This window comes from Callospermophilus lateralis, chromosome 15 (genome assembly GCF_048772815.1).
Source record: "Callospermophilus lateralis isolate mCalLat2 chromosome 15, mCalLat2.hap1, whole genome shotgun sequence".
Taxonomy (NCBI): domain Eukaryota; kingdom Metazoa; phylum Chordata; class Mammalia; order Rodentia; family Sciuridae; genus Callospermophilus; species Callospermophilus lateralis.
Genome location: NC_135319.1, coordinates 88,034,945 through 88,050,756, shown reverse-complemented (window position 1 = coordinate 88,050,756; position 15,812 = coordinate 88,034,945). Strand labels below are relative to the sequence as shown.

The 15,812-nt window shown below is 46.3% G+C and overlaps 1 protein-coding gene across 1 annotated transcript; it reads left to right on the top strand.

Annotated features, from left to right (window-relative positions):
* The first annotated feature begins 2,652 nt into the window (after positions 1-2,652).
* On the top strand, positions 2,653-15,012 carry Tex36 (testis expressed 36). Its single transcript, XM_077105529.1, has 4 exons — positions 2,653-2,703; positions 8,065-8,196; positions 8,874-8,954; positions 14,800-15,012. Exons 1-4 carry the CDS (start codon positions 2,653-2,655, stop codon positions 15,010-15,012), a joined length of 477 nt encoding a protein of 158 aa, XP_076961644.1.
* Positions 15,013-15,812: the final 800 nt, after the last annotated feature.

The following is a 15,812-nucleotide window of genomic DNA, read 5'->3' as shown; positions in this document are numbered from 1 at the left end:
TTCCCCTCCTCTTACAGGCTTCACCTTTAACCCTAGGGTCAGGACCAGCTGCTTCCTGTACCACCCCCACCTCCTCGACTTGGTAGGATCCCACCTGGACCCTCGCCTTTGCCTCAGGAGAGAGCCCTGGAGTAGCACATAATGTCAATCAATTGGCCCTTGGTCTAGAAGAGCTCACCTTGGAGGGCACTATGGCTGAGTGTGGGCATTTCAAAGGGCCTGTTTTAGAAAGATTAGGAAAGGGAATTAAAGGCATCCTTCTGTAAAGTAACTTCCCAATAATCTAACAGGGTCAAGGAGCTGTAGTGGAGCAAACCTTGTTCGGTGCTGGTATTGACCTTGGCTTCAGTACACCTGGGTTCTAGTTCCAATTCACACTGGTCCTTCCTTCTGGATAAATTTGACCAAAGGGTCAAGGAATAGGTGATACAGTCTTTGTAGCTGGGCTTGGGGGTGCAGAACAGAGTGGGGATGGACAGTGAATGGGGGTGGGTGGTACATGCAAAAGAAAAGTAACCAGCCTATATCTTGGGGTTGATGGGGGAAGTTATTTAAAATGGACAGTGAAGAACTTAGTGGACATTGAAGTGTTTTCCACACCTACTCTTCTTGCTTTTGCAAAGTGCTTTAAAATTGACCAAGTATTTTCTGGGTGCCATGTTGCCATGGTGCTGGGAGTGGACGGCAGGCTTCCTCCTCTTCTGCTGTGCTGGCAAACTTTGCTGTGAGGAATGAAGTTAGGCTTACCCTTAAGATACAAGGAAATTCAAATTCAAGGTTAGGGAGCACCCTTTGGGCAGGGCCACTGGTTGTCCTCTGACATGCATTCTCTGTCTCTCCTGTGGTGGTGACAGAACTCCTAGCCTGACAGAGACCCCACCAGAACAAAGCCTATTCCACATGAACCCTAGGGGCAGGAATAGCCCTATCCTGGTCCCCACCACTGGAGGCAATCGCAAGGTGTGATCCTGTGGCTTAGGCTGCGTCACATGACAAGAAGTGTTGTGTGCAGCTGCCAGGACTTTGGTAAACTCATGACAAGTGTGTGTCCTGGCCCAGGGGTCGGGATCGGTCTAACATGATATATTGGGACTTCCCTTCCTCCGCTGTGCTGCCTTGGGGCCACGAGGTAACAGCTGCTCTCCGGGGATGGCCGAGTGGTGACAAGTAGCGGGGAGCCTCATCTCTGAGGATCATGTGGCAGATCTGCCGGACAGAGAGAATAAACATGGGTTGTGTTTAAGCCCTGTTATTTTGGGTTTCCTGTCCCGGCTGAACTTGATCCTAATCCATACACCAAATCTTGGCCAGGCTGGGGATCAACAGGACTCTGACGGTGCTGCTGGGCGGGAGGAGTTCCACTGCGGCACTGGGGAGCAGGCAGCAGCACCTGCTGAAGGTGAAGAGTCCCAGGAAGGGGTCGTGACCCCCAGGTCAGCATGGCTTGCCTGGGGCGGGCGCAGCGGCTGGAGCACAGCAGAGCTGCACTGTCCCCTCCTACCCTCTCCCAACATGTGGCTCTCAGCTGCAGCAGGCAGGCTGCACCTCTGGCTTCAGAGCCAGGAGCCCACCTCTCGGACTGACTGGCAGAGGACGAGTTCCCTTCTCACTTCCACAGCAACTCCTATTAGTACCCAGGGAGATGATTTGGGAGGGGAGCTTTGAGGACATAATTTCTTAGGAAGAGACAGAGCTGGATAGGGGCTCCCGTGGGTGTCACTCTATCCTCCCATGGAGCAGCTGAGAGTCCGTCAGACAGCAAAGGAGAAAGGCAGCCGAGCATGGTAAGGAGCAGAAGCAAGGTGGTGCCTGCGTGTCCAGGCCCAGGGAGGACGGCCAGGCTTCAGGAGCAGCCTTTGCAGCCTTGGGGAGGCCAGGTGGTCCTTGGAAAGGCTCCTGGGCTCTGGAACTGTCCCATCACCTTGGTTTGACCTCCAGTGCCCCATCCATTGGCTGGGTGGCCCTCATTTCCCCATTTATAAAGGTTGAAATTTGTCATGGAAAACAAAAACACAGGGAAGTGTCTCCTTTAGTGTAGCACATGGCATATAATAACTATTCATGAATGCTACTTCCTTGGGCCTCCATGCTGTGCAGGCAGGAGAGAGCACCTGTGAGTGTGTCCCAAGCTGGATCTCAGCTGGGACACAGAGAGTCATGGAAGGAGACAGTGGCAGGTGTGGAACCTGGTATAGAAGTGCTCCTGATAAGGACAAGGTCGCCCTCTGCCCAGGGCTGGTAACTAAGAGGCTGGACAAAGGGTTATCATGGGGATGTCAACTCAAATAGTATTAATTCCAGGATTTGGAGGTGCAAAGTGTTCGCCATTACCCCAGGATTCCCTTACCTTGTCCTCCCCTGTTTGACCCATCCCTGGGACTTCCTCCCCTGGGACCTGGTAGCTCTGCTTCCTACTCTGGGGAGCCTCACCTGCAAGGAACCAGAGACAGGAATCCTCAGGGGCTTCAGAAGACTTGTGCACCCATTGTGATGGTGAGCCCCGCTCCATGGCAACAATACCCCCCACCCCTGCAGAGCTGAGGGGGAGAGGCAGGGAAGGGAGAGAAGGCCTGGCCCTTGGAGTGTATAGATCTTCTGGGGCATGTAGCAGTGAGGGTGCCAACCTCAGCCCCCCTCAGCTTCCTGGAGAGAATGCCCAAAGGGAGACGCTTCAACCCTCCGCCAGACAAGGACGGAAGATGGGTAAGAGAGACGGTGCCCTCTGGACACCTCCTCACGCCACATGGGTGTGGTCGAGGGCACAGAAGTGAGTGCAAATCCCCTTCTGCCTAAAGCAGCATGACCTTTGACAAGCCCCTTCCACTGGCCTCAATTCCTTCTTCTGTGAAACGGGAACCTCTACATTTGCAGGAGAATTAAATGAAATAATGCAGGTTAAATTCTCTGCTCGCTGGACCGTGTAGATGCCCGCTAGGCAGCCTGTTCTAGTCCTTCTTTTTTTCTCAACATCTATCTTCTGACAGACTCTACCCACCTTGATATGTGACGAACATTAGTCATCTCTGCTTCCTGGAATAGAAGCTTCATGGGAGCTGGGCCTTGGTCTTTTTTGCTCGCTGATGTTTCCCCAAAGCTTAGAATTTGATCTAATGCACAAGACACACTTGATAAACACCTATCGAAGGAGTTAATACTATACTAGAAACCTAAACAGATTCCTGTCCGCTGGTGTCTGATTCCCTTAGCCCACCCCATGAAACTGGCAGAGTCTAGGAATGCACATCACCCCTCCCTGTCCCTGGGAAACCTTCCCTTCCCGGCTTTGGGCACAGCCCCAAGCCCCTCCCCACTTTGTAAATGTTGCCCAGGCTGTTCCCAATCCTGGGCTCAAGGCAACCTGCCAGCAGGACCCCCCTGCGGCAGCCCTGACACAGTCCAGTGGGCGGCCACTCTTCTGGCACCTCCAGGACCCCTCCTGCGGGCGGCCCAGCCCTGCAGACTGGCTTCTCTTGTTGGCTCTTTGCTGTGTGCATTCTAAGTGTTTCCAATCGCTACAGCTCACTCACAAAAGGAAGTCCTCCAGGAGCCCTCCACAACACCCATGGGAGAGGCAAACCCTGACTTTTTTCAGAGCAGCAACATGCAGAAAACGGTTACAACTTTTGTTTGTTTAAAGCAAAAAAAAAAAAAAAAAAAAAAAATAGAAAGGCCTTGGCATATTCCGGTCTTTAAAAAAACTGATTGTTGCTAGTCAGATATAACCTTGGACTAAGACAAATAGTCTAATCTCAGTTTCTTTACCTGTAAAATGGGAGCATAGTATACCAAGGTGGGATTAATGAGATGAGTCATTCAGAAGTGCTCAGTGTAAGGCTGGGGATGGAGCTCTTGCCTAGCTTGTGCAAGGCCCTAGCTTTCATCCCCAGCACCACACACACACACACACACACACACACACGTGCACACACACACAAAATGCACACCCTGCTTCATTTCACTGATATTGGAAGTAATATATGGAAAATATGCACAATAATTAAGTAGAATTAAAATAAAAATCTATAATCAGTTTATATGTATTTAGAATAAGAGACTGAGATTAGGAAGAATTTGACTCGAAGCTCCAAAGTAAAATGGGAAGTAGTGTCCACTATATAACACTAATTTCCTATAAAGAGAAAAATACAAATTTCTCGAACTAAGTAGCTTCTACTTCTCTATCACTTAGCTATCATTTAGGATCATGTTTCACTGAATATTATAAAAAGCCAACTGTAGCATCTTACCAGGTAGGGTTTCGGTTTCTCAAGTAACAGTAGAATCCAGAAGCAGGGCTGCAGGGTGCAGGGCTGGGACAGCTGCTCCCGAGTCCTCTGAGGCCCAGGTCCTTTTGGCCTTCTATTTTGCCATCCTTAGTGCAGGGCTATTCCAACTTCAGGCAGTGAGTCCACAGCCCAGGAAAGAAAATAGGGGAAGTTCTAAGGACAAAAAAGACAAGACACCGGCTGGCTAAGGCTGCCCCTTTCTTATCCAGAGCTTTCCTAGGAGCTGGGCCTGCAGGCTCATGCCTCTGGCTCACTGGGTCACATGGCCACTTCAGCTGCAAGAGTCTAGAGACAACCACATTGTCATTTCAAACGGTCTAGAGAAAGCAAGAATCCGCATTTCAGGGGTAGAAAGTTCATTCCATGCTCCAGTAAAGAGACTGGGAATGCAGCCTGGTCCCCCGGGTTTGGGGGAAGGCCACTGTCCCCCAGGGTTCGACTTGAATCTTTGGCATGGGTCCTCTCTGCTGTCAGCACCTAAGAGTATCAAAAGAATATTGCTGATCAGGAAGTTTCCCAAAGTAACCCGTAGACGAGTCGAGAAAATCAAAGAAATTGTTGGCTTGGAGTCAGCAGCAGCCCATTTGGGAGGACAGTAATTGCCACATTAGAGGTGACAGTCATTTTGCAGTTGACCTTGCTGGTTGTAATCTGGCTGTCGCCGCACAGCAAAGGCTTTTTCCCCCACATACTTTCACTTTCCTATTTAATATTTCAGTCATTGAGTGATTGAATGCAGCAAAAATTTCACCGCCAACTAGTTAAAAAGCTATATTTCACTGTTACAATATCTAACAGAAGGGTTTATTTCATAGCTATCATGTTATAGCCATTAAATATATATGTTAAAAGAGGGAAATTAAAATGCTAGTGCCATTTTTTTTAAACAGTGATTTAGTCCACAGACTGGCAGAATACAAATGAACTCAAGTCCGTCATCATTTACCGGGTGACAGCAATCATTCCTGATGTCAGAACAGGTGTCCCCAACTGAGTGGGGCTCAGCCAGGCCCAAGGAGAGGCACAGGGAAGGTGGTGAGCCTGCAGCCCCTTGGTGTTAGTTGTATCTAGCTTCAAAAACATTTAAAATATAGGGCACAGAATGAACTAGAAACATACATGTGTGAGTTGACTGAAAACCTCTAGGGTGTATGTTAAATGACAAAAGCCAGGTAAGGCAGCAGGCCCGATGCGGTGTGTGTTGGTAAAGCAGTGTAAAGCTCCATATGTATGCGGGTTGGTGGTCACACGAGGGCTCACTCAGTACGGTCCTCTGGGGTGCAGTGGAGGTGACAGAGAGGGCACAGAAGGCAACCTAAAGTACCAATACATAAAAAGGTATCCACAGCTTTTGGAAGTCATACAGGTAAAATGATCCTCCATGATGTCATCATATCATGTATGTTGCCGCAGTCTGGCTGGGCACAAAATCACGAGCCACTCAAGCAGGAACAAACTTTATTTTTTGAAACTGCCACCAATGCCCCGTAGGAGCCCGGGAAGATTGCCGATTGACCCACGCCGCGTTCTCCCTGATCCCAAGAGGAAGGTCCTCCCCCGGAATTCCCTCCTACCGCACTTCCCCAACCAATGGGAACTCTCCAGGAGTCCCGCAGCAGGCCGAGGTGGACAGCAGGAGTCCAATATCCATACGAATGCAAATCTTAACATCATCATATCATCTCAATGGCTTGCTGGCGTCACCTTTCAACCAAAAATGCCATGCCTCATATTACTTGGCTGTGGCTCGTAGCAGTATGTATCGTACCATATCATGTCAAGGGATCCGAGCCTATAGATGCACATTTGCATAGGATCGTGAAGGAGTGGTTTCCAAAGAGTTAAGGGGAAAGGGCCATAGGATCTCGGGGGAGGTGTTTTACTTCCTATGTTCTTCTTTATTATTTGAGCTTTTAAAACCAGGAATATATATGACATTTCTCAACAGAACAAATACATTTATTTTTTGTTGAAAAAAGACAATGTAGTGCAAGTTAGTTAAGAAATACTTACATGGTGCACAGTGGTGGTCAGTGGAGAAAAAGTGGCTCCTTCCCTGGGGCCTTTCCTCAGAGGGCCTGGTGGCCAGTTCCCTGTGTGTCCCCTGGAGAGTTTGTGCACACAGAGGCACGTAGGAGAATATTGCCCTTGACCCCCATTTCCCATCCCCTCCCCCACAGGCAGCCATTTAAACGTGTTCAGGGGGAGTTCTTCTCTTTCTGTGTGTCCTTGTCAACCCCACATGGTTTTGTGTGCATGGACAGTTTACTCACGTCCATGGTGATGGCTGGCACATCCCATTCTGTTTCCTCCTTTCTTCCACTCTGATCCACCCATTTCTGGGTGTCCTTTGCTTCCTGTGGCTTCCACACCCTCCTCTCACATATATGACATTTATCACATGACCCCCTGGCCTTTTTACACAAATGTAACATACTGAACACACCTTTGGGCAGACTTTCGTCAAACCCTCCTGAATACACGGTGGAACTGTGACTTGAGAGGGTGGACAGCAACGTCATACTCCCAAAGGGAAGAAAGGGGGACTGGCCCAAGGCAATGGCCTTAGGTTTGAGAACAAAGAAGGGGACAGCTGTGAGCAACTGTAGAACCTGCCAACCATGATGGAGCACTATCTGGTACATGCATTTTCTCTTTTAATCGAATCCACCCTGTTGAGTAGGCATTATTATCCCACTCTACAGATAACGAAGCCGAGGCTTGGAAAAGTTGTCACCTAGCAGGAGAGAGAGGGCTGGCCTGCGCTCAGGCCCTCTGCTCCTATAACCTGGTCCCAGCCACCCTGCGATGATTCTTCTTCCCTAGGTGGAGAATTTCCACCTGGAGTCGGGTCTTGACTCTTGCTGGCTTTATCTTCCATTCGTTTTCTTCTCCCAGAGATCCCTACTTCAAAGCTCATTTTGTTGGGGCGGTTTCAAGAGGTGCCATTCACATAAACTAGGGTGAGCTCCCGGGGGCATCCAGTGCCAGTCATGCTTGTGTCAGGGATGAAGGACCATTGCTCTGGGTGCCAAGACCACCGTAGGGATCCCATGGCCGAAGAGCACACAAAGGCCAGAGCCCCTCATCTCAATTCAGGGCAACTTTGAAGGACCACACTGTGCCCACAACGTGCCAGAGCACCTGCTGAGGTCCTGTTTGGGACAACCCCCCTCTGCCCAGCCCTGTTTCCTTTCTTCCCTTTGTAGGGAGATGCTGAGGACAACCCCAAATAACCTTCCTTATCCTGTCTTTCCTTCATTTTCTCCTTCCCCCCTTTTCCCTCCTTGACTTCTCCTATCCTCTGCCTCACATAGCAGTGGGGAGTCAGCGTCCTCACCCCTCACCTTCCCCTTGTCTCAGGCCCCCTTCATGCCTGCCTGGAGGGAGGTTGGTCCATCCCTATGACGGGATCCTAGGCGGGAGCTCCTGGAATAGTGGGGATCGCAGAGGGCCTGTTGGCATCTTCTCCCAGTGTGCAGGTGCACACTCCAGGCCCTCACCCTCCTCTCCAGGCTGTGTAAACAGTTCCAGGCTCCCCGACACACAGCAGGATGGCCCTGTGACTTGAGACAGCCGCAGGGATGGATCTGGACTATTGCAATTTTATTTATTTATTTTCGTCTTGGACAAAATACTTGAAAATTACCAAAATATACCATTTCCACTGCATGCCAGAAGCACCCTAACTGCACTTTAATCATTCTACAGAGGAGACACTAAGCCTTGGTTATAGTCGGGGGGTCCAGTTCTAATCAGGGCGTGTGCTGATTTCCAGTTCCCTCACATTGGACTAACGCAGACGACACCAGAGTCCCTCACGAGTGCTACTTTGAAAGAACCTCATTATCCACACTCATCTGGACGAGTGGAGGGGAAGCTGCCACCCATATACAAAGTCCGGGAGAAGGTGAGGAGTGTTCCAGCTGCAATCTCTGTGGCTCTCAAGGGGCAGCCCCGTGGCCTTCTGGCCAGCAGGGCAGTTCTTCCTAGCAAGGCTCTTGCACAGTGACCACTTCCTGCCGGGTCCTTGTGCCAGGCTGGATATTCTGTAAGAAAGGCTGCCTCCTAGTCCACAGTGAGCCGAGCTCCCTATAGTCATCTCAGGTGGTGCTCTTGGGTCATTGGTATCCCTGTCCACCTCCCTGGCCAGCTCATGAGCAACTCAGGGCACTGTGGCGGCATGGAGAAGAGCTGGTGTGGGCCTATCCCTGCCAAGACCAGGGTTCTGGTCTCCTGGGATCCTTACTGGTTAGAGAAGCTGGTCCATTGTGACCTCAAAATTATTTTTCAGCTTTTATTTTGTGAACCTGTATGCTTTCCCTATCCCTGCCTCCAGAGAAGGTGTTTGGAAGAGGATTTTTCTGATTTTCAGAAAATTGGCAGTAAGGCTGAGTTTCAGGTCCCCGACACGTACACCCACATCCCCATGTTCCTGCTGTTGCTGGGGCGGGTTGAGTCTCGTCTCACTGAGCGATCGCTCTGCCCCATCGGGCCTCCTTCCTGCCACATACTAGTCTGACAGTGCCCCAGAGTCCTGGGGAGTTCTGACGTGTGCCTTCCCATCTCCTCCTTCACTCTTTCCAGCAAGCAGCGAAGGACAACTTCCCCTTCTCTGTGCATGACAATCGTCACAGCCTTGAGAACTCTGGATACTACTTTGACTCTGTGAGTATTTCTTTCCAAATGACTGATAAATGGGGGGGGGGGGGGCGCGGGGGGGTGGGGAGTAGCCTCAGGGCTCTTGATTTTCAGAGGCCTGCGGGAGACAGAGGACTCATCTCGGAAACTGAACAGGGTCCAAACAGAGTGGGGTCTTCAAGAAGACTCAGGTTACAAGAAACGCCTCCTGGAGTTCGCAAAGTGGCCAGCAGTTGTCAAGTCTGCAGCAACCTTCTGTCCTGTTAATGTGCCTCTCAAGCTTTTCCAAAGTGCCCTTCCCATACCTGGTCTCTTGTGAGCTTTCTTGTGAAGATCTGTCCTAGGAAGGAGGAACATGCATGTCTCTGGATGACAGAGCCGGGCCCTCAAGGAGGGATCCAGGAGGGAAAAGCTAACATAATAGAAGGAAGGACTTCCGAGTACCTAGTTACCTTTTCTCTACAGGTGGTGAGTTCCCTGTTGAACTTGAAGTCTGATAGCACTTGTTAGTGGTGGTTGATAGCACTGTGATAGGAATATAGAGCAAGCTGTGTATGTGATTTTAAGTTTTCTTGGAGCTTTAGTAAGTAAAAAGAAACAGGTGAAGTTAATAATATTTTTCTACTTATAAAGGTTTGATTTTTTCAACTTAATGGTGGGGTTCAAAAGTAATAGGCTTTCAGGAGAAACCATACATAAATTTTGAACTTTGCTCTTTTCCCAGGTATCAATCTATGGTACCACACTCTCTTGGGATGACTGACAGTAGCAGGCGGCCGAAGCCCCCAGGCAGGTCTGGTTGGGAAGCCTCACCATGGAAACTGCCAGACCATAACAGTGCCCTGTAGTGCTGAGCTAGGCTGGCCAGGAAGTTTTACATAACATTAGAGGCTGCTGCTTCTCTTCTTCTTCTTCTTCTTCTTCTTCTTCTTCTTCTTCTTCTTCTTCTTCTTCTTCTTCTTCTCCTCCTCCTCCTCCTCCTCCTCCTCCTCCTCCTCCTCCTCCTTCTGTACTGGGGACTGAACCCTTTACTACTGAGCCACATCCCAGCCCTTTTTATTTTGAGACCGGGTCTTGATAAGTTGTTGAGGCTGGCCTTGAATTTGTAATCCTCCTGCTTCAGCCTCCCAAATTGCTGGGATTATAGGCATGCATACATTCTGCGCAGCTTATATGCTTATTAGGATATTTTCAACTACCAACAGGTTTATCAGAATATATGTCAAGGAGGAGTTGGGATTGTGGCTCAGTGGTAGAGTGCTTGCCTAGCATGTGTGAGGCACTGGGTTCCATCCTCAGCTCCATGAAAAAAATAAATAAATAAAATAAAGGTATTGTGTTCATCTACAACTAAAACAGAAATTCTTTTAAAAAAAAGAAGCTATGTCAAGAGAATTTGTATTTAAAAAAATTTTTTTTTAGTTGTAGTTGGACACAACATGTTTATTTAATTTTATGCGGGGGTGCTGAGGATTGAACCCAGTGCCTCACACGTGGGAGGTAGGCACTCCACCACTGAGCTACAGCCCCAGCCCGAGAATTTATATATTTTATTCAACACAATATTTCCTCCAAATTATCAATTCAACATGTAATCAATACAGGCAAGTTATTAATGATATATTAATTAATTAATCCAAGCTGTCTTTAAACTCTAGTTTGTATTTTACACACCCCTATTTTGAGGACTCACATTCCTAGTGCCTAGTGGCACTGTGGTATGCCTGTGTCCTTCCATGTCCCTAACTGCACATCCAAGGCTGCGGGGCCTTAGGTAGAAGGTGGTCAGGAGAGCTCTGGGAATCCTCACCAAACCTGAAAGTCCAGGATGGTGGGGATGATGCTGTTAGTCATAGCCATCATTTACTTAAATTGCCAGAGGCCAGCATCTTGTATTGTCTCACTGAATCCCCATGGCAACTCTATGGGCTAATTACTCTTATCAACTCCAATTTAGAGATGAGGAAACTGAGAACTAGTCAAGTCAAACAACTTGCCAAAGTTACCCTTTCCCCCAGTCTACAGTGTCCTAACTAAATCTAAGTGGCTCTCACCTAAAACAGCACCAACCACCCAGTCTCTGGTTTTCCTCTGGCAGTGTTGAGTATAGAACCCACACATGCACCCGCCTGCCTCTTCTAATGGAGAGATTAATGTTGTTATCTAAATCACCAAAGCAGCATGCCTTTAAAAGAGAACTAAAAAACCATGGAATTATAAAAAACTAGAAATGAAATTCACTCCCTTGTTTTCCCTTCTGACCATCTCACCTTGATGACTCACTGCTAGTGATGGTTTTCAGATAGAAGGGGAGCTTTGCCTGCAGTATGTACACACACACACACACACACACACACACACACACACACAGAGAGAGAGAGAGAGAGAGAGATGTGTGAGTGTGTACCTTGTTAGTGACTCAGATAGGATCCTGCCACAGGCACTTCACCAGAGTCACCAGAGTCTCGCAGAAGGCATTGCAAGCTTTTCAGCCCTCTCTGTGTTCTGGAATAGTTTACATAACATTGAGACTTTAAGTTTAAAGAAGGTTGGACAGAATTTGCCCATGAAATTACTTGGGTTCAATACCTTTTTGAGTTAAGTTTTTTTAAAACTACTTTTTCCTTTTCTGCTTTGAGAATTAATCTATTCAAACATTCTACCTCCTTCTGGGTAGATTTTGCTGTTGTATTTGCCTAAAATATATCTAACTCACTCATTTTAAATTTAGTGGTATAATATCTCTTAAAATACTATTATTTGGGGGCCAGGGTTGTGGCTCAGTGGTAGAGCACTTGACTAGTATATGTGAGGCACTGGGCTCAATCCCTGGCACCACATAAAAATAAACAAAATAAAGGTATTGTGTCTATCTACAACTAAAAAAATATTTTAAAATACTATTATTTTGCTATTCTTTTAGAAATGTTTTCAGTTGTAATTTTGGTTAATTAATCTATGAAAACCATGAATGTTCTTTAGATTATTGTTTTGGATATATTGCAAAGGTTTTTCTAATTAAGTTATCATCATTATTTGCTTCTAAATAGTCTATGATCTAATTTTTAATTTCCATTTTAACTAAAAAATAATTTATAGAGTATTTTGAATTTTCTAGATGGTTAGAATTTGGTTAGGCCATCTAACTAAGTTGATAGATGTTGCTTACTATCTAGTTTTATGGGCTATAGTAAGTTTATAGTGTATGATCTGTGATTTTGAATTTTTGAATTATAGAAATTATCTTTGTAATTTTGAAGTGTTTTATCAGGGTTTAAAAGAGCATAATTTCCCCTTTGAGTTACAAAGTTTTTTTAATTAATGCCCAATTTGTTATTGCAACCTTTCTTTTTCTTATTTTTCTACTTGATGTTCCAGTTTCTGCTTCTAAGATTATTCTTGAATTTCTAAGCATTCTTGGTTTTGCCTTACCTTGTCTTTCAGCACAGTAACCCCAATTGTTTTATCTCCAGGCAGCCTTTGCCCCACCCACCAGCATGGAGTGCTCCTGACACGCCTCAGTGCTTTCAGCCTGGGCTCTACCTGTCTGCCAGGACACTACACTGCCTTTTTGCTAATGTTATTTAGGTTATGCTGCATTCCTTTGTCTTCATCATTTTTAATGATATTGCTTTGGGTTTGTCTTCCATTATAAATAGTATACAGCATTGCTTTTTAAAACATCCAGGAATCTTTGTTTCTTTATGAAAGAATTTAACCCATTCATATTATTATGACAGCTTGTGTTTTTGCTTTTATTTCTGTCCTTTCTCAAGTTTCTTGTTTATTATATATATATATATATATATATATATATATATATATATATGATAAAATCAAGTATGTGTGTGAATATATTAATATATATATATATTAGTTGTAAACAGACACGATATCATTTTGTGTATGTATGTATGTATATCCGGGGTGTTGAGGATCGAACCCAGTGCTCACACATGTGAGGCAAGCTCTCTACCACTGAGCTATAGCCCCAGCCCTCATGTACAGGCCGTGATTCTTCGCCCCCGACTCCTTATTTTGCTAGATTGGCTGAATTTATTTGCTCCCTTTGATTTCTGTTGCTTTTCTGCTAGTAGTTACCTTCAAAGTATAAATGTTTAATACATATATTAACATCATGTTATTCTGATTATATAAATGGATATCTCTAGCTCTTCCCCAAGGAGAGGCAAGTCTTTTAAAGTACTTATCTCTGCATGTCCCTTCCTGGGGCTGTTGGTGGCTCTAGCTAGGCTCGCTCGCTCCCAGAGGTGCCACTCCAGGGCTTCCGCCTGGACGACGGAGCTGCAGACCTGGCTTCCCCAGACAGGGCCAAATCCTGCAATTTCAGTTGTAGATTCATCCCCCCCTCCTCCTTCTCTCTCTCTCATTCCTTCTTGCTCCCTCCCTTTCTTCCTTTCTGTGAATTCTTTTTTTTTTTTTTTTTTTTAGTATTTTTTAAGTAGTTAGTAGACCTTTATTTTATTCACTTATTTATATGTGGTGCTGAGAACTGAACCCAGTACCTCACATATGCTAGGCAAATGCTCTATCCCTGAGCCCCAGCCCCAGCCCCGCTTTCTGTGAATTCTTACTCAACATCCCAGCACATTTCTTAGTCACAAAGTCACCAGTTATTTGAACATAATTGCAGTTTTACCTGCTGCTCTCCTTCCTGCTCTTCCCCCTTCTCTTTGTTGTTCCTATTGTGTCTTCTTTCATTTTCTGGTGTATCCAGCATCTTGTTGGTCTCTCCAGAGTCGCTTGCCGCCTACCCCCATGGCCCTGGCCCCACAGGCTGGTCTATGTGGACTACCTTAGAGCCATTGCACGGCCCATGCAGGTCCCCCTCACACACCAACTCGTCCATCAATATACACAGGGACTGGTTCTGAGACCTCCAGACATCAGCCTGCTCAAGTCCCTGGTATAAATGGTGTAGGATTTGCAGGTAACCTATGCAATGCTCCTGTGTATTGCAAATCATCTCTACATTAATTATAATAATTCAAAAAATGTAAATGCAGGGTCAGTAATTGTTATATTGTATTGCTCAGGGTATAATGTCACAAAAAAAATCTGTATACATCTAACAGGTTCAGTTTAAAAAAATATATTTTCCACCCACAGTCAGCTGAATTGGAGGTTGGCTGCCTGCATCCTTGGGGGCCACCTGCAGTCCCTTCATAAACTCTGCTCCGATGGTCTGAGTTTAGGTGTGCTGCTCTTCTCCCTCTGCAAACCTGACTGCTGCCGGCCCTTGTGAACAGAGCCCTCACTGACTGATGCGAAGTCTGGGTGACCTAGTGGCCGCCGCCTCTCGGTCCTTTGTGTTAGCATAATGTTTTCTTTTTTCGTTTTCACCTACTTGTGATAAAATCAAGTGTACAACTTTGAGTACATAGTAATTCTCAGGTTCCCATGTCTGCTGTCACAAATTAACATGTGAGCCTGTGGGCAGGGACAGAGGTTCTGTTTCCTTCCAGGGAACCCAGGGTTGGGAAGGAATTCAGCCTCCCATCTTCTTAGAGAAAGATGCATCTGTCCTGCTGCGTAATGAGGAGGCAACCAGGGACGCAAAGAACTGCTGGGGGCCCTGGGATCTGAGGCCAGTTAGTGGGCACTGATGGCTGGGTTCACTGTGGTTTTGCCTTCCACGTCTCTGAAAGTCCAGCCCCCTGGTAGCACGGGAGAGCGTGAGACACTACCAGGCTGCAGTGTAGGTTTGCGGAATCCAGCAGGCTGGCCAAGGGGACCTTTTGTGAAGGGTGGCGCAGGGTACATAACACACATCATGTAGCTGGTTTCATTGCAAATCTCAAAACTATGTGATTTTGAATGTTTCCCCTCTGATCTTGTCATTCTTCCCCAGGGCTTCGGACGTAAGAAGATTCCCCCAGATAAAAGTCAACATGTTTCTAGAAATTTCAATCTCTGGGCAAGTGACTATGTTCCATCTTGTCTCGATGGCTTTTCAAATAACCAAATATCCTATGTCTATAAGGAGGCCATGATGGTCCCAAACTTCAGACGCTTTCCAAGACGATATAATGAGCTGTGGAGCTGTTTCACATTCGTTCCCTAGAGAAGCTACACAGAGTTTTTGAAAAAGAAGCCAAAGGAAAGTTCTCTTTTGACAAAAGTGCAGCCCTTCCACGGGAACCCCAATCCTCCCAGAAGACTCGTGAGGAGTTTCGTGATGTTACTATTTAACCAGTCATTCTAAAAGCATATGCCTTCTGATCCAGTGTTACCCTTTGGTCTTTGAAATAGTTTCATGGTTTTTAATAAGATTGGAAAATATTCAGATCCTTATAAAATAAGATGTGCAGTTATATAAATAAACTTTTAAAATTGTCCCATTTACTTTTGGGGGAGCTTAAGAAATTAACAGTTTCAACATGGTTATGTTTTCATTTTGCAATTTCAAACAATGCAGAGGAAGCACAAGGTCCCTTGATTCCATCACATCTCCAGTTCTTGTCCCCTAAGTCACCCAGATGTTGTTTTTATTCCATGCCTTTATGCACGTGCATGTATGTGTGACATTGCAATGTGAACTTTGTCTCACAATATCCACCGTTCTATAACTTTATTTTGATATCTAATCATGTATCTTGGCATTCTTGTTGTGTCACTATAAATAGACTGATTATTTATTTGCCATATGGGATTGAACATGGTTGCTCTTACCTCTGAGACAGGAGCTGACTGAATTGTCCTGGCTGGCCTCAAACTTGTGATCCTCTTGCCTCAGCCTCCTGAGTATAGCTGGAATGACAGGTGTGGCCATCACATCCAGCTTATTTTTTTAAAATTATTTTTTATTAATTTGAATTGGGTTTAACCTTTTGGGTCAGGCATGATGTCAGAAGAGCATGTTAG